The sequence below is a fragment of the Salmo salar genome, chromosome 24 (genome assembly GCF_965601325.2).
Source record: "Salmo salar chromosome 24, fSalSal1, whole genome shotgun sequence".
Lineage (NCBI taxonomy): Eukaryota > Metazoa > Chordata > Actinopteri > Salmoniformes > Salmonidae > Salmo > Salmo salar.
In genome coordinates this window covers 11,032,767-11,057,030 of record NC_138314.1, presented here as the reverse complement: position 1 = coordinate 11,057,030, position 24,264 = coordinate 11,032,767, and the positions used below count along the sequence as shown (strand labels likewise).

General features: G+C 41.8%; 1 protein-coding gene across 2 annotated transcripts in view; it reads right to left on the bottom strand.

The window, feature by feature from the left end:
• loxl2b (lysyl oxidase-like 2b) overlaps positions 1 to 24,264 on the bottom strand; it is a 67,119-nt gene that overhangs the window by 25,185 nt on the left and 17,670 nt on the right. For both annotated transcript variants that reach the window (XM_014170995.3, XM_014170996.3), the window contains exon 4: positions 11,285 to 11,496. In XM_014170995.3, coding sequence (XP_014026470.2) covers positions 11,285 to 11,496 — 212 coding nt within the window. The remainder of the gene's footprint in view (positions 1 to 11,284; positions 11,497 to 24,264) is intronic.

Sequence of the window (24,264 nt, the reverse complement as noted above, 5' to 3'; positions counted from 1 at the left end):
GATTAATAACCGCTGGCAATTGCTCTGCAGGTTTCCACGTGTATATAAGAGTTAGATCTTTCCCCAGCCCAGTCAATACCCCATTACGACTACTTTAAGGAATGCACTGATCCTGTATACACAGTATATATACAAAGGGGGGGAAGGTTACTTACAGTTTTTCTCAATCGCGTACAAGCAATTTTCTATAGCAGAACACCTATGATCAAATACATTTACAGAATTTCAGAAATGTTCTTGCTTTAGTACCTGACTTGCATATCTTAGGTGCTTCTAAGGTCCAGTACTAAGGCAAGAAAATGACTTTAAATACAAATGTCGTCTAGGCAATGGTTGATGATTTTTATGATTTTTTTTCAATATTGCAGACATGCAGAGATGTAGAGAATGAAGTTGGGTTACTTCTAAGTCATCATCTTCGACCTTGTGACCCTCCATTATGGAGCTTGCTTTGGTGTGGATTGAGGCCTATGCACTCATATTAGTTGCGTTCCTCACGTCCTCCATTGTATTCATCTTTCCTTATTACTATTATGGATTGTGATGACACTGATAAATGAATCCTGCACACAATGTGCTTATTTTTTTTTTCATGATTTTTAAAATCAGAAATAATATTTGATTTAATGTGTATGAAATTGTTTGGTGAAGTATGCATAAAAGGAGAGTACTTTCCCATAATTCAGCACCTTTGGATAGTTGTTTTTCCAATTTTGATCATCATGATTTAGTGACCGCAAAGAAAATGCATTGATCTACTGGGATTTTTTAAAGACGGACTAAGTTCTTCTATTATTGCTCTGTATTAACCCCCTAGAGTTGATGTCCGCGCCCCGCGGAAATCTAATTAGCGTTAAAAAAAATCCCCATCAAAATCTGTCTGTTTAAGCTAGAGATACAGTGGGCTCCAAAATTACTGGCACCCCTGACTGGCAATGCACAAACAATATAATTAGCGAGATAAACTCAAAATACCAACATGTGAGAAATACTGTACTTTATTAATGTTTCAATGGAACCAACCAAAATCATACAATTATTTAATACAAAATAAATTTCACCAAAATCAAGGTTTCATAATTATTGGCTCTCCTCATTTGGTACTTAGTGCAACCACCTCTGGCAAGGATAACAGCATGGAGTCTTTTCCTGTAATGTTTGACAAGGTTAAGGAACACATTTGGAGGGATTTTGGACCATTCCTCTATGCAGATCCTTTCAAGATCCTTCACATTCTTGGGTTTGCACTTATCAACTGCCCTCTTCCACTCAGCCCACAGGATTTCGATTGGATTGAGGTCTGGCGACTGAGATGGCCATGGCAGAACATTGATTTTGTTGTCACAGAACCATTTCTGTGTGGATCTGAGGTATGTTTCGGGTCATTGTCTTGTTGGAAAGTCCACCTACGGCCAAGTCCCAGACTTCTAGCAGAGGCAACCAGATTGTCAGCCAAAATTGCCTGATACTTGGTGGAATTCATTATGCCATCAATCTTAACCAGTGCCCCTGAACCTCTGGAATTAAAACAGCCACAAAACATCACTGACCCCCCTCCATATTTCACCGTGGGTATGAGGTGCCTCTCCTTGTACGCATCTGTTTCGACGTCAAACATGCCGATGCTGTATCTGACCAAAACGTTCAATTTTGGTCTCATCTGACCAGAGCACCTTCTTCCAGTCATAATTTAAATGACGTTTGGCAAACTCCAAGCGCTTGCATCTGTGTCTTGGGGTCATTAAGGGCTTTCTTCTGGCAACCCTTCCAAAGAGCCTGTGGTTGTGGAGGTGGCGCCTGATGGTGATTTTTTAAACCTGGTGACCCCAAGACGCCACCAAGGCCTGCAATTCTTTCACAGTGATTCTTGGGGATTTTGTTCCTTCTCTCACCATCCTCTTTCCTATCCTGGGGGGAAAAATGCATTTGCGCCCTCTATCCATGAGGTTTTCAACTGTTCCATATGTTTAGAATTTTTTAATAATAGCCCTGACAGTGCCCTGACAGTGCTCAGCAATCGTTTGTGGATCTTCTTGTAGCCATTACCAGATTTATGAAGGTCTACGACCATCTGTCTCTTTTGAACTGCCAGTTCCTTTGTTTTCTTCATGGTGTTGGATGACGGTGGGATATTGCATGTGTCTTACCTCATTTTTATACCCTAGTGAAACAGGAAGTGATGTAATGGCTCAATATAGTTCCTTAAGACTTAGATAAACTTAAATAAGTGGAATTTAATTTGTGGTTTAATTTTGGTAAATGTTATTTACAATAATCTTTAAGGGTGCCATTCATTGTGAAACCTTGATTTGGAGGACACTGATTTTTAATTAAATCAATAAATTGTTTTGGTTGGTTCCATTGAAACATTAATAAAGTACAGTATTTCTCACATGTTGGTATTTTGAGTTTATCTCTATAATTATATTGTTTATATTTGTTTAAGCATTGTTTGTGCATTGCCAGTCAGGGGTGCCAGTAATTTTGGAGCCCACTGTATATGTTTTTTTTTGCATGGGCTACATCTCAATCCACCGCATCCGCCAATGGCGGCCTTCCGCATCTGCGGTTGGGAGGTGGCTGAGCTAAAGTGGTGTTTGTCGGACCATGAGACATCGCAAAAATCGGTCTTCTCACAAAAATATCTGTAGTGTCCCAACGGCTTACAAACTATATGACCACTCTATGGAACGGTGAGACTCTCATGAACATGATGGTATTCTCCATTTTGCTCTACAACCCCCACAAGCGTCACGGGACTCATCTGAAGTCAGTACTGCCGATTTGACAACTTCTGTCTGTAGAGTATTAATCTGTTATTCAATGTATTTCTATGGGCTAATAGCAGTAAGGCCAAATTCAATATTTAATCAAATAATTAGACTCTTAAGGATTAATATTAAAGCCAGTGGTGCAAAAAGTATTCAATTGTCATACTTGAGTAAAAGTAAAGATACCTTAATAGAAAATGACTCAAGTCAAAGTGAAAGTCACCCAGTAAAATACTACTTGAGTAAAAGTCTAAAAGTATTTGGTTTTAAATATACTGAAGTATCAAAAGTAAATGGAATTGCTAAAATATACTTAAATATCAAAACCACAAGTTGAAATCATTTAAAATTCCTTATATTAAGCAAACCAGACTGCACAATTTTCTTGTATTTTTTTTATTGCCGGATAGCCATGGGGCACACTACAACACTCAGACATAATTTACAAACGAAGCATTTGTGTTTAGTGAGTCCGCCAGGTCAGAGTTAGTAGGGATGACCTGTGATGTTCTCTTGAAAAGTGTGTGAATTGGACCACTTTCCTGTCAAAATGTAACAAGTACTTTTGGGTGTCAGGGAGTAAATGTATGGAGTAAAAAGTACATTCTTTTCTTTAGGAATGTAGTGAAGTAAAAGTAAAATTGGCAAAAATATAAATAATAAACCACAAAAAACTACTTAAGTAGCACTTTAAAGTATTTTTACTTAAGTACTTTACACCACTGAACACCACACTTTACACCACAAATATGTTCTGTATCCGATAAAGTGGAGCACCAATAATCCCCCCAAAATTATCCACAGCGAGAGGGTAAGAAGGTTAACGTTCTGGTGAGTTGTACGTTTGGTGAATAACAGCCTAAAATTTCAGTAGCATATTGGGGTGTAAAAGTAACCATATAGGTTCATAATTTCCACTAGAGAGAACTCTTATTTAATTGTTATTTGTTTTGTTATTTTTTGTTGGGGGGCTTTCAGGTACATTATCCATTTGAAATTACAGTATACGTTTATAAAACATGTACTGTACCCAGAATCTGCCACTAGAAAAAAAAACTAAGTAATACAGTGATAATAAATTCACCCTAAACAGAAAACATCCAACCTCCCTTCTCTTTCCCCCAACCCCACCCCCTGAAACCATGTTTCCAACCCCTTCCCACCACCCTAGCAACTAGGGTTGCTGGTCAGTCACCCACCACCATCGGCAAGGGTACGGATTCCACATTTGGACCATTGGGGGGGATGCAAAAGGCCGCCCTCCAGATCGCAAGGGGTTATTGTGAAAGCAGTATGGGCATGACATTTTGATTTGCATCAAATGTAAATTGTGTGCGCAATAGTAGGACAAAAGCATAGTTTACATTGTTTAAGGGATATATCAGTGAACACCACCTCTTCCAGGGCAAAAGGAGACACCATATCTTTCTATACTCAGCCAGGGGACTGAAGAATCCTGTCTAAACCAATTTAGGATGGGATGAAATGCTAGTGTCTGAAAATACCATTTAAAGTTTGGTATGGATAGTCCTTCTATGTCTTTTCCTATCTGCAAGTTTGTTAATTTTATCCTTGCCATATACATTTTGTAACAAGGGAAGCATTGAACTACAGAAATTCCCATATGTTCCAAAAATGACCAAAGATATGGCCATTCTAGTCTATCAAAACCTTTTTCTACGTCGAGAGCTAGAACTGCCCAAGGAGATTGGTGAAGCATGTAAGATATGATGATGCTGATGAAGCATGTAAGATATGAAATAAATGACTTAGTTTATCTGAGGATAATCGTTTTTTTAACAAACCCCCTTTGGTCCAGATCTACCAATTTGGGTAAGTAGGTTTCAAGACGGGACAACAGAATTTTAGAAAATAGTTGAATATCTGTGTTTATCAAAGACAGAGGGCGACCCTTAGAGCACTGGATGGCGTCCTTAGGTTTTTTTAATAAAAGCAAAATTAGTGCTGTATTTACATCCCTTCCCAATGAACCTTTGTGAACGGCTGTATCAATCATTTCAAGTAACAGTGGACCTCAATAGACCTCAGGAGGAATACAGTCACAACCAGGTGATTTGCCTTTATTCATGATACCTAATGCCCTTTTGAGCTCATGGAGAAACTTTTGGTAATTGTTTTTTGACATTTGCATTTCTGAAACCTGTTTTCGCTTTGTCACTATGGGGTATTGTGTGTAGATTTATGAGGGCTGTAACGTAACAAAATGAGGAAAAAGTAAAGGGAACTGAATACTTTCCTAATGCACTGTACCTGGCCACCGTGGGGGAAATGTCACCATATGCGCAGCTATGAGTCTCAAATGGGGTCATCCACCGCCATGCCACCCTTGGACCATACAACACTGCCCATCTCCTTAATTTCCTGAACACCTTACAGTACATGACAATCTTTTCCAACCAGAGCAGAGAGTGCCAGGTGATGCTGAGCAGCAAATGTATCTTCTAATTTGGGACAACGTACGTTTCCATCGGGCTATTCAGGTCAGCAACTGCTTCCATGACTATCCCAGGTTTACAATTCTTTATCTCCCACCATATTGCCAATTCTCAAACCCATTGAGGAGTTGTTTTCAGCATGGCGTGGAAGGTGTATGATCGCAAACCCCATGAACGTATGGCCCTTCTCCAGGCAATGGAGGAAGCCTGTGGTGACATTCCAGCAGAGTCCTGTCATGGGTGGATGCGTCATGCCAGAAGATATTTCCCCCGCTGTCTGGCCAAGGAGAATATCGCCTGTGATGTTGATGAAAATCTGTGGCGGGACTAAAACAACAGACATGACAAATTTTGTTTTCGCAATGGAGTATTTGTTTCTTGAGGTTTGATTGTGATTTTACTCAATTTTGACAGTTTCTTTATCTATTCCGTACAATTGATCTAACATACTGTACAGTACAGTAGTACAAATAGGCCTATTTTTCTTCCTTTGCATATGCAAAATATATTTATTGTATGTTTGCATTTTTACTGTATGTGTGCTTACAGTCTGCTGTTTGTCATGTATTGATTCATGTTGAAATATAAAACTTGCATTGGCGTTCCTTTCTTGTTTGAGTACATGCAAACAATATACAGTATGACAACAAAATCTTTGTCTTCACACTGAAATAGGCTCTGGTAGTAGTGTTTTGAATATGTCACATCGGTTGTCACTAAGTTAGATTCATTTGATGTGTGTGTGTGTCTCATTTGTATGCAGAGTTTAATTTTGAAGATAATAGCTAGTGTTACCATTCTTTTATCTAAAATGTAATTGTTATCTTTAGTGTTGATAAGCCCATGGGTGTAAAATTAAAAAGCATGACCCACAGGGAAACCCACTCATTGGTCGCTTCCCACCCAGAAGAACCTCTCTATAAATCATTCCCCCTTCCCAGCCCCCCCTTCCCCAGCCCCCCCTAGCCCTTCCGCCCCGGTTCCCCCAACCTGCACTATAATTACGGGGTTGCAGCATAACGGCGAGTGGCAGCCTTACATATGAAATCTCTTAATCAGCATATTTTTGGTCTTAATGTATTAACAAAAATATATTTTACAAATAATACAGTAAAACAAAATAAGTAACCAATTCAGACCATTACAATTAAGTTAGCAGAATCGACGAGTAAGGGTAATGAAGAAGAAAAAAACAAGAATGAAAACAAAAAGGAGAAATTACAGAAAGCCTTAATGCCTTATACTAGAATCCCCCCAAAAATGAATTTTATTTAGAAGTAATAGCCATGTGTTTTCTTCTCAGCGAGCAAAAATTATGATCTTCTATTTTTAGCTGATATGGGAGCGAATACGTTCAAGCTGCATGTCAAACTGAAATAACTCAAATCAAATCAAAGTTTATTTGTCACATGACAGAATACAATGGGGTGTGAACCATACAGTGAAATGCTTACTTATAAGCGCTTCCTCAACAATGCATAGTTCAATATCAGAGGTACCAATTAGAAATAGGATCTTTAAAAAAACATGGAAACAACACTAGATCAGATAAAAATAAAAGCACATGAGAAATAAAACACACAAAAATGTAAGCTATATACTATACAAGGTCAATGTGCATGGATATGGTGTAAGTTGAGGTAATATACACATACGTGTAGGCAGGGGTAAAAAGTGACTAGGCAGCAGGATAAGTAATAATAAATAGTAGCAGCATTGAGGCGCTATAGGAGGATGGGCTCAATGTAATGGCTGGAATGGAATTCATGGAACGGAGTCAAACATCTGGTTTCCATGTTTGATGTGTTTGATACCATTCCATGTATTCCATTCCAGCCATTATAATAAGCCTATCCTCCTATAGCTCCTCACACCAGCATCCTCTAAAGTGTGTGTAAGTGTGTGTGGTGTCCGTATGTGTGAGTGTGTGTGCGTTATGTGTGTGAGTGTGTGTGTGTGTGCGTGTGTGCGCACGCATGCTTGTGTGTGTGTGTGTGTGTGTGAGAGAGAGAGAGTGACAGTGTGTGTGTGGATAGAGACCTGAGAGTGTGCATAAAGTCAGTGCAGATTGAGTAAATGCAGCTAGACGATGGATGGGGGTGAGCAGCCATCGGTTAGCCATTCAGCAGTCTAATTGCTTGGAGATAGAAGCTCTCTCTGAGCTTGTTGGTCCGAGACCTGATGCTCCTGTACCTTTTTCCAGATGGTAGTGGAGACAACAGTACATTACTGGGGTGGCTGAATTTTCCGGGTCTTCCTCATAAACCGCCTGATATAAATGTCCTGGATGGCAGGGAGCTTAGCCCCAGTGATGTACTGGGCTGTCCGCACCACCCTCTGTAGGGCCTTGCAGTCGAGGGAGATGCTGGCACCATTCTCTGACCTCCTCCCTATAGGATGTATCATTGCTGTCAATGATCAGGCCTACTAACGTTGTGTCGTCAGCAAACTTGATGATGGTGTTGGAGTCATGTAGTAGTGTCATGTAGTAGTGTGTGAACAGGGAGTACAGAAAGGGACTAAGCACAACCCCTTGGGGGGCCTGCGTGTTGAGGGTCATGGAGGTGTTGTGCGTGGTGGAGGTGTTGTTGCTTACCCTCACCACCTGGGGTTGGCCCATCAGGAAGTCCAGGATCCAGTTGTAGACCGAGGTGTTCAGCCCCAGGGTCCCAACTTCATGGTTTATCATGAAGATGCCTAGAAACTGCTTCTCCAGTAGAAATCCATGATCACGCTTCTAGGCGATGTCATGGCAACGTTAGCTAGCTAAGCTCATGCGCAGAAACACCTCATCGGGTGGAACGGTCACGTCGCACTGAACTGTGCATTTGCATTCTGTCAAATCAAAGGCAGATCTTCGATATAAAGTTGTTTTTGACGAAAATTGAAAAATGTCAGCTTGTCACTTTCACAAGGAAGGATTAATAAGATGTTCATCTCAGTGGAGGCTGCTGAGGGGAGGACAGATCATAATAATGTCTGGAACAGAGTAAACAGAATGGAATCCTTTTTCTCTTCTCTCATTGACTTCCAAAACCCCAAACCCCAGTCTGGTCTGTTGAGTCTGCTCTGTGAAGCGTTCCCAAAGTATCGAAATATTGGGCCCCTGGTTTAGAAACTCTGTGGTCCCGAGCTTGGTGACGAGTTTCAAAGGGAATTATGGTGCTGAACGCTGAGCTGTAGTCAATGATTAATGTTGTAGCTTACACTGGCAAGTATATGAATACTTGCCACGGCATATTATTGAATTACACAGCGGATTATTTCACATGGGGGAGATGTGAGAAGCTAAAAGGTTAGCTTGTTTGCTGTTTTTAGCCAGCTAGCTAGCAAGCTGCTAGCAGAGTAGCCTACAGCTAACTGGCAGGCACAAAACGAGGTAAAGTAAAAGAAAACCTAAACTTTCATTACATCCCACTGGCCACAAACTGGTTGAATCAATGTTAACGCTATTTTAAAAACGAATGTAACATTCAACCTTAAAATGAGTAACACTTCCATGGACACATTTTGAGGTTACTGTAACTATACATTTCTTCGTATGTAATCATATAAAGCTGCATGTTCAAGACAGCATGCATAGGTCGTCGCAGATCTGTGGAGATCTTCACAATAGCTGTAATAATCTGTGCAGAATCTCAAACAGCGTTGATCACTTGCACAATATCATTTTTATATAATGTCGACTCCAATCTGCTATTATATGAAGCACACTGATAACACATTAATCTGTCGTATAAATAAACACAATATCTTACATTGTATTCCCATTTGAACTTTGCTGTGCTATTAAATGGTTGAAAGCGCAGTGATGGACATTTGGGTGATAACCAAACCAAATATCAGACATTGTTTTTCCATGTGAATTTGGTTGTGCTTTTAGGTGGTTGAAAGCATAGTGATAATACATTGGAAATTCAACTAACATTTGGCTGTCTTTTTGAGTGGGTGAATATAGGTTGTAATCTTATTGATTAACATCTCAACCAAATATTACTCAATTATCCACCTTGAAATTACGTGATGTGCCCAGTGGGATGTAGCTATTATTCAAATGTGCAGTTGGTTTAAGATAACAGTGGTGATGATGTTTTCAACGTGATTTTTCTTTGTTTTAATCAGAAATGGGAAGAGAGTTTTATTTTTGAGAGTCTAGGATTGCGCGCACCGGCGAGGTACACTACATATACAAAAGTATGTGGACACCCCTTCAAATTAGTGGATTCGGATATTTCAGCCACACCCGTTGCTGACAGGTGTATAAAATCGAGCACACCGCCATGCAATCTTCATAGACAAACATTGGCAGTAGAATGGCCTTACTGAAGAGCTCAGTGACTTTCAATGCGGCACTGTCATAGGATGTCAGTTTGTCAAAAAAAGTCAGTTCGTCAAATCTCTGCCCTGCTAGAGCTGCCCCGGTCAACTGTAAGTGCTGTTGTTGTAAAGTGGAAATGTCTAGGAGCAACAACGGATCAGCCGCGAAGTAGCAGGCCACACAAGCGCACAGAACGGGACCACCGAGTGCTGAAGTGGGTAGCGCATAAAAATCATCTCACACTCACTACCGAGTTACAAACTGCCTCTGGAAGCAATGTGAGCACAATAACTGTTCGTCGGGAGATTCGTGAAATGGGTTTCCATGGCCGAACAGCCGCACACAAGCCTAAGATTACCAAGCGCAATGCCAAGCGTCGGCTGGAGTGGTGTAACACTCACCGCCATTGGACTCTAGAGCAGTGGAAATGTGTTCTCTATAGTGATGAATCACGCTTCACAATCTGGCAGTCCGACGGACGAATCTGGGTTTGGCGGATGCCAGGAGAACGCTACTTGCCTCCATGCATTGTGCCAACTGTAAAGTTTGGTGGAGGAATAATGGTCTGGGACTGTTTTTCATGGTTCAGGCTAGGCCCATTAGTTCTAGTGAAGGGAAATCTTAACGCTACAGCATACAATGAATTATAGATGATTCTATGCTTCCAACTTTGTGGCAATAGTTTGGGGAAGGCCCTTTCCTGTTTCAGCATGACAATGCTCCCGTGCACAAAGTTAGGTCCATACAGAAATGGTTTGTCGAGATCGGTGTGGAAGAACTTGACTGGCCTGCACAGAGCCCTGACCTCAACTCCATCGAACACCTTTGGGATGAATTGGAATGCAGACTGCAAGCCAGGCCTAATCACTCAAAATCACTGTCTGACCTCACTAATGCTCTTGTGGCTGAATGGAAGCAAGTCCCCGCAGAAATGTTCCAAGATCTAGTGGAAAGCCTTTCCAGAAGAGTAGAAGCTGTTATAGCAGCAAAGGGGGGACCAACTCCATATTAATGCCCATGATTTTGGAATGAGATGGTTGACGAGCAGGTGTCCATATACTTTTGGTCATGTAGTAGTGTATCATGTTACAAAAAGGTGCGCGTTTCTCCAAAATATCCGATTCCACTGAAGCACACGCACACGTGCTAAATAATGGAGTGAAGTGAGTGGAGAGCTTAAGAGTCAAGGTTTCTGTGTTGTGTACCAATAATTAATCTTGACTAACATGAGGTATGGGTCTGTTACTGCTTTGTTGCACTGGGCCTAGGAGAGTAACTGGGAGAGTAAGTGTAAATGATACATTGACCGCCCCAGCCTTAATACATACACGTCTGAAGATGAATAAAGGCCTGTGCTTGATCAAAACAAGGTCTCTCAAGTTGACATAATAAGCATTTTGCAAGAAAAACATACAGTATGTACAGTAGCGTCCTGTCCAGGGGATGTACTTGTACATAAGGCGGCCTCACGCTACAGAAACAGGAGATGGGCCATTCTGGCTCGGACAAGGCGTACTTACTTATACGTACAGTTGTCCTGCTCCATAACACTCCAATTTAATGGAAACTGCTACTGCTGCTGCTGCCACGCCCCATCCATAGAGACGAATACAGTATTAATCTCTACACTCCCATCCCTTTAGCCAAGGACAGGAAGAAACAGAGGGAACTCATTGTGGCCTTAAGTCCCAAAGGGGACGAAGAGGATTAAGTTAAGTAAAGTCCCGGCTCTCACTCACTTGTAGACTCTGGCGTTGTACTTCCTCTCTCCGGGGAAACCGAACATGCCACAGATGACTCTGCTGTTGTGCTTGGTCCACTCCACATCACAGATCTGCTTCCACTTCCCCCCGTCCTTCACCTCCACGTAGCCCTCCGTCACTGGGACGCGCTTGCGGTATGACGACAGAATGGCCCGGATACGCACGTCCTCCACCTGAATGTTTAAACTCTGTGAACAAAAACGTACATATTTGAGTATACGAGTGTCAGCTAATGAAATGTCGCTGCTATGGCTTTCAGTGATTGAACGAGCAAGGTATTGAGCATATCAGATATGCTAATATGTGGTAGGATTAATTTCACATTCATAGGCCAAGAGGCATCTGTATTGTAAAAATGTATGTCATTATAAATGATGGTCTCTTCCCCTGTGGTCCTCTACGGTCCTCTCTTACTCTATGGTCTATCCCTCATCATCTTCTAAATAACCCCTCCACGTGTGTACATTTGGCCGTTTTCCCTTATTACATAATCGTATACCGAATGCATACATACCACCCCCCCCAATTGCATTCCTCAACAGTATACCCAAACATTTTTACAATCCCATCACCTAATTAATGACAGCTCAGACCCAGCTGCACTGCAACTGCTTGGCTTTTGAACAAGGATATCACAGGAGTGACCATGGCAACCCATACAACACTTTCTAGTCATGTTTTAAAGGGTGTCACTGGAAAGATGCTGGTAGGTGACGAAAACCCAGTCTGGGGTCAAAACGTTGGCCTATTAAACACTTTCGTAGCATTTTACCAGTGTGCAGATTAACGTTTTGTTCTAGATAGAGAGAAACACCCACAAAGCATTATGATTGGTTGTAAAATCAATGGCAACTCTCCACCAAAGATCTTTCATTTACTGTAATATTACAATAAATAAGATTAGAATATTTTTCAATTTATCGAACCATCTGTGGTGAGAGTGACATGCTGACTTGCCTGAGGTGCTTCTCTCTTCTCCTGCAAGCATTACCAGATCAATACTGTATCGTTTCAAAGGCAGAGTATATCTGTCTACATGTCTGTCTGTGTCAAAAAGTAACTTGGAGACCTTCCTCTGTGATGCCTGTTGGGGTTTGAATAAACAGCCTCTCTTCCAAAACCGCAACCCACATTCCTACGCTACGTGACAGTGCAGGCCATGGGCAACAGAGGAGAGGAGAGAAGTACTGTCTGATGGATATTTGTCTTTTCTCAGCGGACAGGCTGAGAAAGGTCTGGCTGAGACACATGGTGGTCTGGCTGAGAAACAAATCAAACCCAGGTCCTGTCCTCTCAGACCTAAAGCCACTGGCTTGTGTCTCAAATGGAACCCTATTCCCAATGTAGTGTACTACTTTTGACCAGGGCCCATAGGGCCAGTTACATCTCCATGAAAAGGTTTTCCTGAAATGTCATCGACATCATTCCACAGAAATGTTCAGATGCCACCGAACCACAGAGAAACTGAAAAAGATCAGTCTACTCTTTCCTCGACTGTTTTTTTCCAAAGATGACCACATTAACTCCAACAGTCCCACCATAGTGCTGGCATGTTTTGGACTTCTAACCCCTTTAAAACATTGTGTATTTAAGCTTCAGACTTCTGGGTTGTATCAATGGATTTGTCTATTTTCTATTTCTTCTGCAACCATTGATACAGTACCAACCATTAGTCTGTGTGATTAATGGGGGCTGAGCTAAAGCGGTGTTTGTGAGATAAGGGTGGATCCTGAAGGGGCCCGGGGCCAGGACTTTTTACAAAAATCTCTGTAGAATGTTTTGAGCTACAAACTATTTTACTATCTATGAAAAGCTAAGACTCTCATGAACACACAGGTAACATGTTTTGCTCTACGACGCTCACAAGGTACACAATAATTGCTAAACGGTAAGGGGTTCTACATAGAAAATCATAGGAAATCCCAGGACAGTTTCGAGTTTCAAGTTTTATTAGTTGTATGTACAGAATACACAGGATACACACCGTCCAACTAAATGGTTACTTACAGGTTCTTTCTCAACAATTCTACAACAATAAGAAATAACAAAATATAATAATAGGAACATAAAGTAAATGGCTCAGTAGAATCGAATAAACATTTAAGCGTAGAGTGCATTCGGAAAGTATTCAGACCCCTTGACTTTTTCCACATTTTGTTATGTTACAGCCTTATTCTAAAATGGATAACATAGATTTTTTTCCCTCATCAATCTACACACAATACCCCATAATGACAACTCAAAAACAGGTTTTTAGAAATGTTTGCAAATGTATTAAAAATAAAAAACTGAAATATCACATTTACATAAGTATTTAGACCCTTTACTCAGTACTTTGTTGAAGCACGTTTGGCAGCAGTTACAGCCTGGAGTCTTCTTGGGTATGACGCTACAAGTTTGGCACAACTGTATTTGGGGAGTTTCTCCCATTCTTCTCTGCAGATCCTCTCAAGCTCTGTCAGGTTGGATGGGGAGCGTTGCTGCACAGCTATTTTCAGGTCTCTCCAGAGATGTTCGATCTGGGCCACTGGATACTTGTCCCGAAGCTACTCCTGCGTTGTCTTGGCTATGGGCTTAGGGTCATTGTCCTGTTGCAAGGTGAATCTTCTCCCCCAGCCTGAGGTTCTGAGTGCTCTGGAGCAAGTTTTCATTGAGGATCTCTCTGTACTTGGCTCCGTTAATCTTTCCCTTGATCCTGACTAGTTTCCCAGTTCCTGCCACTGAAAAACATCCCAACAGCATGATGCTGCCAGCACCATGCTTCACCGTAGGGATGGTGCAAGGTTTCCTCTAGACGTGACGCTTGGCATTCAGGCCAAAGAGTTCAATCTTGGTTTCATCAGACCAGAGAATCTTGTTTCTCATGGTCTGAGAGTCCTTTAGGTGCCTTTTGTCAAGTTCCAAGCAGGCTGTCATGTGCCTTTTACTGAGGAGTGGCTTCCGTCTGGCCACTCCACAATCAAACGCCTGATTGGAGGAGTGCTGCAGAGATTTTCGTCCTGGAAGTTCCTCTCATCTCCACAGAGGAACTCTGGAGCTCTGTCAGACTGACCATCGTGTTCTTGGTCACCTCCCTGGGCAAGGCCTTTCTCGCCCGATTGCTCAGTTTGGCTGGGTGGCCAGCTCTAGGAAAAGTCTTGGTGGTTCGAAACTTCTTCCATCTACCTTCAATGCTTCAGAAATTGTTTGGTACCCTTCCCCAGATCTGTGCCTCGACACAATCCTGTCTCGGACGTCTACGGACAATACCTTCGACCGCATGGCTTGGTTTTTGCTCTGACATGCACTGTCAACCGTGGTACCTTATATACAGTAGACAGGTGTGTGCCTTTCCAAATCAATTTAATTGACCACAAGTGGACTCCAATCAAGTTGTAGAAACATCTCAAGGATGATCAATGGAAACAGGATGCACCTGAGCTCAATTTCGAGTCTCATAGGAAAGGGTCTGAATACTTATGTAAGCAAGGTATTTCTGTTTTTTAATTCTTATACATTTAAAAAATGTATTATGGGGTATTGTGTGAAGATTGATGAGAATAAAAAAATAATCAATTTTAGAATAAGGCTGTAACATAACAAAATGTGGACAAAGGGAAGTGGTCTGAATACTTTCAGAATGCACAGTAAGTATAATAGAGGAAGGCACAATTTATAGTCCAATATTTACACGTGTTTTGGGGAAGGGGGGATTGGGGGGGAAATGATTAAATTGTGCAGTATTTAGCAATCATAAGAGTCTGGTTGCAGCAGTTTTGATATGTGTGTAGCATGAATGTATTCATGTGTACGTGTACGTGTGTGAACAGCTCATGGCTCGGGTGTATGGGGTTCTTGATGATGCTGCATGCCTTTCTCAGGCATCGTTTTGAATAGCTGTCCTGGATGGGTGGGTTCACTTTCCCAGTGATGTACTGAGCCGTCTTCACCAGCCGCTGGAGGGCCTTGCGGTCGTGGACGGAGCAATTCCCGTACCAGGCCATGATGCAACCGGTCAGAACACTCGTGGTGCAGCGGTAGCATTTAGAGAGGACCTGGTGTGAAATGCCAAATTTCTTCAGCCACTGTTGCACCCTCCTGACAAGAGTGGTGGTGTAGACACTTAGTGTCTTAGTGGAGGCTCCTTAGAGGAGGAAGGGGAGGATCATCCTTCTCAGTGAATTTAATAAAAATCAAAATTGTGAAACATATAAAACGTTATCATTTTTAGATCAAACTAAATATATTCACGTCACCAAATAACAGATTAAAACACACTGTTTTGAAATTAAGGTCTACAGTAGGCTCAACAGCACTCTCTGGGGTAGCACCACGGTATAGCCGGAGGACAGCTATTTTCCATCCTCTTCTGGGTACAATGACTTCAATAGAAAACCTAGGAGGCTCATGGTTTTCACCTCATGGTTCTCACCCCCTAGACTTACACAGTAATTATGATGACATCCGGAGGACGTTCTCCAACCTATCAGAGCTCTTGCTGCATGAACTGACATGTTGTCCACCCAATCAAAGGATCAGAGAATTAATCTAGTACTGAAAGCATAAGCTACATCTAGCTAGCAATGCAGTGCATAAAATGTGGTGAGTAGTTGACTCAAAGAGAGAGAAAGGCCAATAGTTGAACGGTTTTGAACAAATTAATTTATTCAAATTTTAAGTAGAAGCAGCAGAAAGAGAGAGCTAGCTATATTTTGTTGTATTTTTTTCACTTTCACTTAGCTAGCTAATGCAGCTAGCTAATTTATCCTACTAAAACACCCAGCTCAAACAGAGAGGAATGCTATTTATGTTAGCTAGCTGGCTAAGTCTTCCAAGTCAAGGTAAGCTTTCAGTTTTATACATTTATTGCCACTGGGGCCTGCTGGTGTAACTGCTAAACAGCTTGCTGTACGCTGTGCTGCATGATTGTAGCGGGTTTAGTTAGTAGCTATGTTGACTATGTTGTTAGCTAATATGGTGACAACAATGTAGGCTTTGTGTAGCATTTAGTGGATATGGTATGAAGGTTTAGTTTTGAAAGGTATTTTCTCCTGGTCACAGACAGCTGTTGTTTTGTGCACTGAAGTCCACAAATTGTGGGAAAATGTTGGAGGAGAGCGCGTAGATGCGAGAAGGAATTATACAACGAGCAAAATGATGATTCTGTTTGTATGTATCAGCATGACAATATCCCAGTGCACAAAGCGAGGTCCATACAGAAATAGTTTGTTGCAATTGGTGTAGAAGAACTTGACTGGCCTGCACAGAGCCCTCACCTCAACCCCATCAAACACCTTTGGGATGAATTGGAACGCCTATTGCGAGCCAGGCCTAATCGCTTAACATCAGTGCCCGACCTCACTAATGCTCGTGGCTGAATGGAAGCAAGTCCCTGCAGAAATGTTCCAACATCTAATGGAAAGCCTTTCCAGAAGAGTGGAAGCTATTATAGCAGCAAAAGGGGGACCAACTCCATATTAATACCCATGATTTTGGAATGAGATGTTGGATGAGCAGGTATCCACAAACTTTCATTCGTAGCCTAGGTTGTAGCAGCCTCATGATGGGTATAGCGGAAATTTGAGTATCTAAACCTATCAATGTTAATATAAAAGGCCATGCTCATAAAAAATGTCCTCCCTAATCTTAAACAACACCGACCGCCACTGTAGTGTCTATAATACTGTAATAAGCTCACATAGTTGCTGTCACAAAGTTGTCACTGACTATGTGGAGATGAATTTCCCACTGAGAAAACTATTTCTGTACTTACAGCATTCATATAAATTCATTTGATCAGGTTCTTGCTCTGGAGGACCTTATTTTTTCATTCACATTTGTCAATAAAACCAATGAATGCAACTCTTTATGTCAAATTGTTTTGCATTCTACTTGTACCCATGGTTGTCCTGAAAAGAACATGGTAAAACACTTCATTGTGAGGTTAAATATAAGGGCTGGACATGCATATAAAAGAAAGTCAGATAAATGAAAAGCCTATTTTTGCTGGGATCTTGGCAGTGATAGGATTAACCAGTGAGTGGAGCGAATCGATGCAGCATGCTGAGGATGTAAAACTATCTGGGGGTTCCAACCCTGTGACATGACGACATGATAATTGAGGAAACTGTGGTGATAGCGACCTTGTCTGTTTTAGATTATCTGGTAGTATACTGTACTTTGAAGAAAGTCTGCCCAATAAAAACCAAGGTTGCCTCCCAAATGGCCCACTATTTCCCATGTAGTGCACTGCTTTTAACCAGGGCCCATAGCGACCTTCAAGCAGGATTCTCGCAGATAACAGACTTATCACCTCCTCCAGAACTTTACATTAATAGTGAACAGGTATAGTACTTAACATTAATAAAATGACCTGACTCCAAAACATATTACAGAGATGAATACACAGACAGAAGATACAACTGCTCTGACAGGCATGATAGAATAAAAATCCAATTTCCTCCAAACAGACTTATACTGGCCAAGACAAACACTATCACTGCCTAATAACTCTAACATACAGGATTTACCTGTACAGATGAAGCAGTCTCTCAAGCTGTACTTAAACCTAACAGTCTTACATAGAAGTCAGTCATCAAAATACTATTCTGAATACCCCTCCTCTTTAATTTGTTTTGCTGTGAAAGAAAGGAGTGAACTTGTTTCACTAACTAAAACTCGCATGGCAACCCAACATCCACCTTCCCTCCTTGCTATTGGGCACCCAACCCCTTTAATGATTGACTTCCTGTTTAGAGTTCAGGACTGCACTTTCCTCGGTGCCTCATTCAAATATCTAGAAAATAAATGCCGGTTGATTGCAGAGGTGATGTGGTATAAAAGCACAGCAGAAAAACAGCAGCCGGTGAGATACTTCTAACATATGTGGCTTGTTTCTATGCACTTTGGGGAAGGGGTTTCCAGAATTGGTAGCGGGGGGGGGGGGGGGAGGTGCAGCAGATGGAAAAGCCATTAGTTGGATGCGTCTTTGTGAGGAGGTAGAGAGAGGGGCAAAGGAGAGGAAGCTAGTGGCCCCTCTCTCTGGCTGTCTCATTGTTGCTATCATCCAGAATCAATTAGTTCATCTATAATGTCTATATACAGTGGCTTGCGAAAGTCTTCACCCCCCTTCACATTTGTCCTATGTTGTTGCCTTACAACCTGGAATTAAAATTGACTTTTTGGGGGGGTTGTATCATTTACACAACATGCCTACCACTTATTAGATGCTAAATATTTTTATTGGGAAACAAACAAGAAATGAGACAAAAAAAAACAGAAAACTTGAGCGTGCATAACTATTCACCCCCCCCAAAGCCAATACTTTGTAGAGCCCCCTTTTGCAGCAATCTCAGCTGCAAATCTCTTGGGATATGTCTCTATAAGCTTGGCACATCTAGCCACTGGTATTTTTGCCCATTTTTCAGGGCAAAACTGCTCCAGCTCCTTTAAGTTGGATGGGTTCCGCTGGTGTACAACAATCTTTAAGTCATACCACAGATTCTCAATTGGATTGAGGTCTGGGCTTTGACTAGGCCATTACAAGACATTTAAATGTTTTCCCTTAAACCACTTGAGTGTTGCTTTAGCAGTATGCTTAGAGTCATTGTCCTGTTGGAAGGTGAACCTCCGTCCCAGTCTCAAATCTCTGGAAGATTGAAATCGGTTTCCCTCAAGAATTTCCCTGCATGTAGCACCATCTATCATTCATTCTATTCTGGCCAGTTTCCCAGGCCCTGCCGATGAAAAGCATCCCCACAGCAAGATGCTGCCACCACCATGCTTCACTGTGGGGATGGTGTTCTCGGGGTGATGGGGTGTTGGGTTTGCGCCAGACATAGCGTTTTCCTTGATGGCCAAAAAGCTACATTTTTGTCTCATCTGACCAGAGTACCTTCTTCCATATGTTTGGGGAGTCTCCCACATGCCTTTTCATGAACACCAAATGTGTTTGCTTGTTTTTTTCTTTAAGCAAAGTTTTTTTTCTGGCCACTCTGACGTAAATTTCAGCTCTGTGCAGTGTACAGCTTAGTGGTCCTATGGACAGATACTACAATCTCTGCTGTGGAGCTTTGCAGCTCCTTCAGGGTTATCTTTTGTCTCTTTGTTGCCTCTCTGATTAATGCTCTCCTTGCCTGGTCTGTGAGTTTTGGTGGGCGGCCCTCTCTTGGCAAGTTTGTTGTGGTGCCATATTCTTTGAATTTTTAATAATGGATTTAATGGTGCTCTGTGGGATATTCAAAGTTTCTGATAATTTTTTCTAACCCAACCCTGATCTGTACTTCTCCACAACATTGCCCCTGACCTGTTTGGAGAGCTCCTTGGTCTTCATGGTGCCGCTTGCTTGGTGGTGCCCCTTGCTTAGTGGTGTTGCAGACTCTGGGGCCTTTCAGAACAGGTGTATATATACTGAGATCATGTGACAGATCATGTGACACTTAGATTGCACACAGGTGGACTTTATTTAACTAATTATGTGACTTCTGAAGGTAATTGATTGCACCAGATCTTATTTAGGGGCTTCATAGCAAAGGGGTGAATACATTTGCACACACCAGTTTTCCATTTTTTATTTGTAAGAATTTTTTTAAACAAGTTATTTTTTTTCACCAATTTGGACTATTTTGTGTATGTCCATTACATGAAATCCAAATAAAAATCCATTTAAATTACAGGTTGTAATGCTACAAAATAGGAAAAACGCCAAGGGGATAAATACTTTTGCAAGGCACTGTAGCAACATAATGACAATTAATTATAATGTAAATTACAAAAGAATGTCTAAAAGTTTGTTAATCAAATATCATCTTTCAGGAAACTCATTGAGCTGTGATTCTCTTTTGATCCTGACTGCTCCATGAAATCAATGCAGTGCATTTGTAGGCCTACCATTGGTAGTTGAAGAGAATATGTCATTCAACTAAACAAGTTAAATGAGGTCCCTTGGAATGAGACCAGACTGAGTGTGGCATTCTAACCCTCCGGGCTTGGATTTGAACAGAATGTAACTGCCATGGTGTCATAGAATGATTTAGAGCTATCTTACGCACTGACCACAGAACAGAAGAATCAGCCAACCCACTCTGCACACACTGGTTGAATCAACGTTGTTTCCACGTCACTTCAATGAAATTACGTTGAACTAACGTGGAATAGACATTGAATTGACATCTGTGCCCAGTGAGAAGCTCCAGCCGGAAAGCAAAAATATCCCCACTAGAGCTAACACTGACAATTGCAGTATGTGTGAGGTTTATTATGTAGGCTACAATAGTCCATTCCCAGAATCATACACTAGAAAGTGAGCTTGGGGCATTAGTTCTAAAATGTTACATCCACAATGATGTTTGTTACCCTTGAGAAATTAACTGAAATATGCATTTCAAATGCAACTGAAACCAACAAGACATGCCAATGAAACATGAAGAAAAACAATGAATGTCCGTTTGGAGCAGTTAGACAATGGTGTGACTTAATGTGTAATCTTTAATTAACCTACTTCTCATAATCTGAGGCCAGACTGGAACCTCAAGCCTCCACCAAAACACAGTGCTAATGCCAGCAAAAACAATGGCCATGGAGCCTACAGCACATGGTTCCAATAGAGACCCTGAACTCCATTGACTTCTTACAGAAATCACCAAATATCCTTGTGAAACTGGGTTACATAGACATTCCAAGTGAGAGAACAAATAATTTATCTAGAACATCACAACAGTATTGAGCTAAAGTGACTTCCTGGGATCAAGTTTGCCCCTCCCTGGGCTTGCTGCATTTGTTTCAAGATCACATGTGCTGTGCTGACCAGACCAGCACTGTTGGGATCTGATTATTCTGTGAGCCACAACACAAATAGATGATTTGTTCTTTCCAGAAACAGTGTTTATGTGGCAGTGCAGGCAATTTACCTCACGTCTCTGTTTCACTTGTTCATGCTCCTTAGAAAACATTAAAAGAGCCTTTGTTGACAAAGTGGAAACAGATGTTCCACAAAACTATTACAAATCCTGAAAAACTACAGTTTGACTTATTTGGCTAAAGAAACAGGGCAATTATTATTTGTAGTTGAATCTGAGATAAACTACTTTAATTGGAAGAAAATGTCCTTAACTATTACTGTGTGGCATTTATAAATTAGACACAGAAGTTCATGGTTTACGCCACACTGGCACAAACTCACACATTGACTGTAAAAATGAATCTTGATTTCCCCAGCTATGAGTTAGAAAGAGACTAAGGGCTACATTTTAGACTGTATTTCAGAGGATAAACTAAACATCCTATTCAGTTGAATTGTATTGTGGGAATGCAGTGCACTTGGGTGTTGACTTTTCATTGTCGTTTACATGGCCAGAGAGCAATCCATCAGTTATGTGAGAAGTTAATTCAATTGCTCAAATTCAAAGGTGAAATGATTTTTTCAACCCCACATTAGTCAAGTTGTTGGTGCCATTCCTATTAGGCTTGACATGGCACTTTACAGAACCCTACTATGACGACAAGGCCAGAGGTTTACAGAGGAAAAAGTGGATGGTTTGACCTTAAGCCTGAGGGGAAAAACAAGTGGATGGTTTGACCTTAAGCCTGAGGGGGAAAAACTGAGGTAAGGAAGATGGAAGGGCCGTTAACTATTGCTTTGGGAGAAACAGTGTCTTTGTATACACTGTGTGTGTGTGTGTGTGTGTGTGTGTGTGTGTGTGTGAGTGAGTGAGTGAGTGAGTGAGTGAGTGAGTGAGTGAGTGAGTGAGTGAGTGAGTGGGAGTGAGTGAGTGAGTGAGTGAGTGAGTGAGTGAGTGAGTGAGTGAGTGAGTGAGTGAGTGAGTGAGTGAGTGAGTGAGTGAGGCATAGTCACAGACAGACACAGACACAGACACAGACAGACAGACAGACAGACAGACAGACAGACAGACAGACAGACAGACAGACAGACAGACAGACAGACAGACAGACAGACAGACAGACAGACAGACAGACAGACAGACAGACAGACAGACAGACAGACAGACAGACAGACAGACAGACAGACAGACAGACAGACAGAGAAATAAAATAACATTCAATCCCAATTAACATTAGGACAGATTTTACCTGTCTGCCACAGTAGCCCTGCCTCCACCTAGCCTCCCAGCTTCCCAGCCCCAGCTCATGTCACAGCATGGTAGGAGATTCCTCCAAACCAAAGGAGCAAAAACAAATGGAAGTAAATACATTGAAGTAGAACAAGGTTGTTTCAAGGCATGTTCCCACAAAAATCATCTAACTACAATAAAAATACCACTTTATGAACCACCATTACACCTTACTTTACTTTATATTACTTCCTTCAATAAACCTCAATCAACCACCTCTCTGGGGGATGTTTCAATAGCTGACGTTCAATTGAGCCCAAAAATTTCAACAACCAAGAATAAACTTCTTCAGGATGTAATCCTTCTAGCTTCTAGGAGCCCACAGTACCCTGTTTGTTCCTTGTCGGATGCAGAGTGCAGGCATGAATGCATCTCAAATGTTTCCTAAATTGCTACTGCAACAGAACACATTGGTGTGTACATAAAGTCTGCATTGATAAATGCAGCTCAATGGTAAGCCAGCTAGGAAATGTACATAGCCAAGAATGACCTTTCATAAACACAGAGGAATGTTCAATGTTAAATCTGGTTGGAGCAGAATGTAATGCATGTGCTTGATCACAGGTCAGACATCCCCACAAACACAAACCTCACCTCTAAATCATCTACAGTAAAAGCTGAATGGCAGTGAGAGGATACATTCCTAAGGATTATGGAGTAGGACAGGAGTTTTTGGGCACTAATCTTTATATACTGTCCCCAAAGTATATAGCTATGACTATAGCTGAAAACAAATAGTGTGTGTGATAAACAGAAAATTAACAGAAAATGAATTCCTATTTAATAACAGACTTAACGGAAAGCAATGCTTCTTTGTCTTGCAGAGAGGTTGTTGAGGGAGAGGTTGTTGTCCTGGCACTCACTGCCAGGTCTCAGTCATCAGGCCTACCACCATCGTGTCATCAGCAAACTTAGTGATGATGTTGGAGTCGTGCGCAGGCCACGTAGTCGTGGGTGAACAGGGAGTACAAAAAGGGACTAATCACGCACCCGAAGGGCCCCCGTGTTGAGGGTCAGCGTGGTAGGTGTGTTGCTGCCTACTCTCACCATCTGTGGTCGGCCCATCAGGAAGTCCAGGATTCAGTTGCAGAAGGAGGTGTTCAGTCCCAGGGTCCTGAACCTAGTGATGAGCTTGGAGGACACTATGGTGTTGAACGCTGAGCTGTGGTCAATGAACAGCATTCTTACATAGGTGCTCCTCTTGTCCAGGTGGGAGAGGGCAATGTGGAGTGCAATATAGATTGCATTATCTGTGGATCTGTTGGGGCGGTATGCGAATTGGAGTGGGTCCAGGGTGTCTGGGTGTTGATGTGAGCCATGAACAGCCTTTAAAAGCATTTCATGGCTACAGATGTGAGTGCTACAGGGCGATAGTCATTTAGACAGGTTACCTTAGCTTTCTTGGGAACAGTGACTATGGTGGTCTGCTTGGAAAATGTAGCTATTACAGACTGGGTCAGGGAGAGCTGGAAAATGTCAGTGAAGACACTTGCCAGCTGGTCAGCGCATGCTCTGAGTACGTGTCCTAGCAATCCATCTAGCCCTGTGGCCTTGTGAATGTTAACCTGTTTTAAGGCATTACTCACATCAGCTACGAAGAACGAGATCACACAGTCGTCTGGAACAGCTGTTGCTCTCATACATGGTTCAGTGATGCTTGCCTCGAAGCGAGCGTAGAAAGCATTTAGCTTGTCTAGTTGGCTCGCATCACTGGGCAGTTTACGGCTGGGTTTCATTGGACCATTTCTGTATTGACCGCGTAACTGGTACTTCCTTTTTGAGTTTTTGCTTGTAAGCAGGTATCAAGAGGATAGACTTATGGTCAGATTTGCCAAAAGGAGGGCTAGG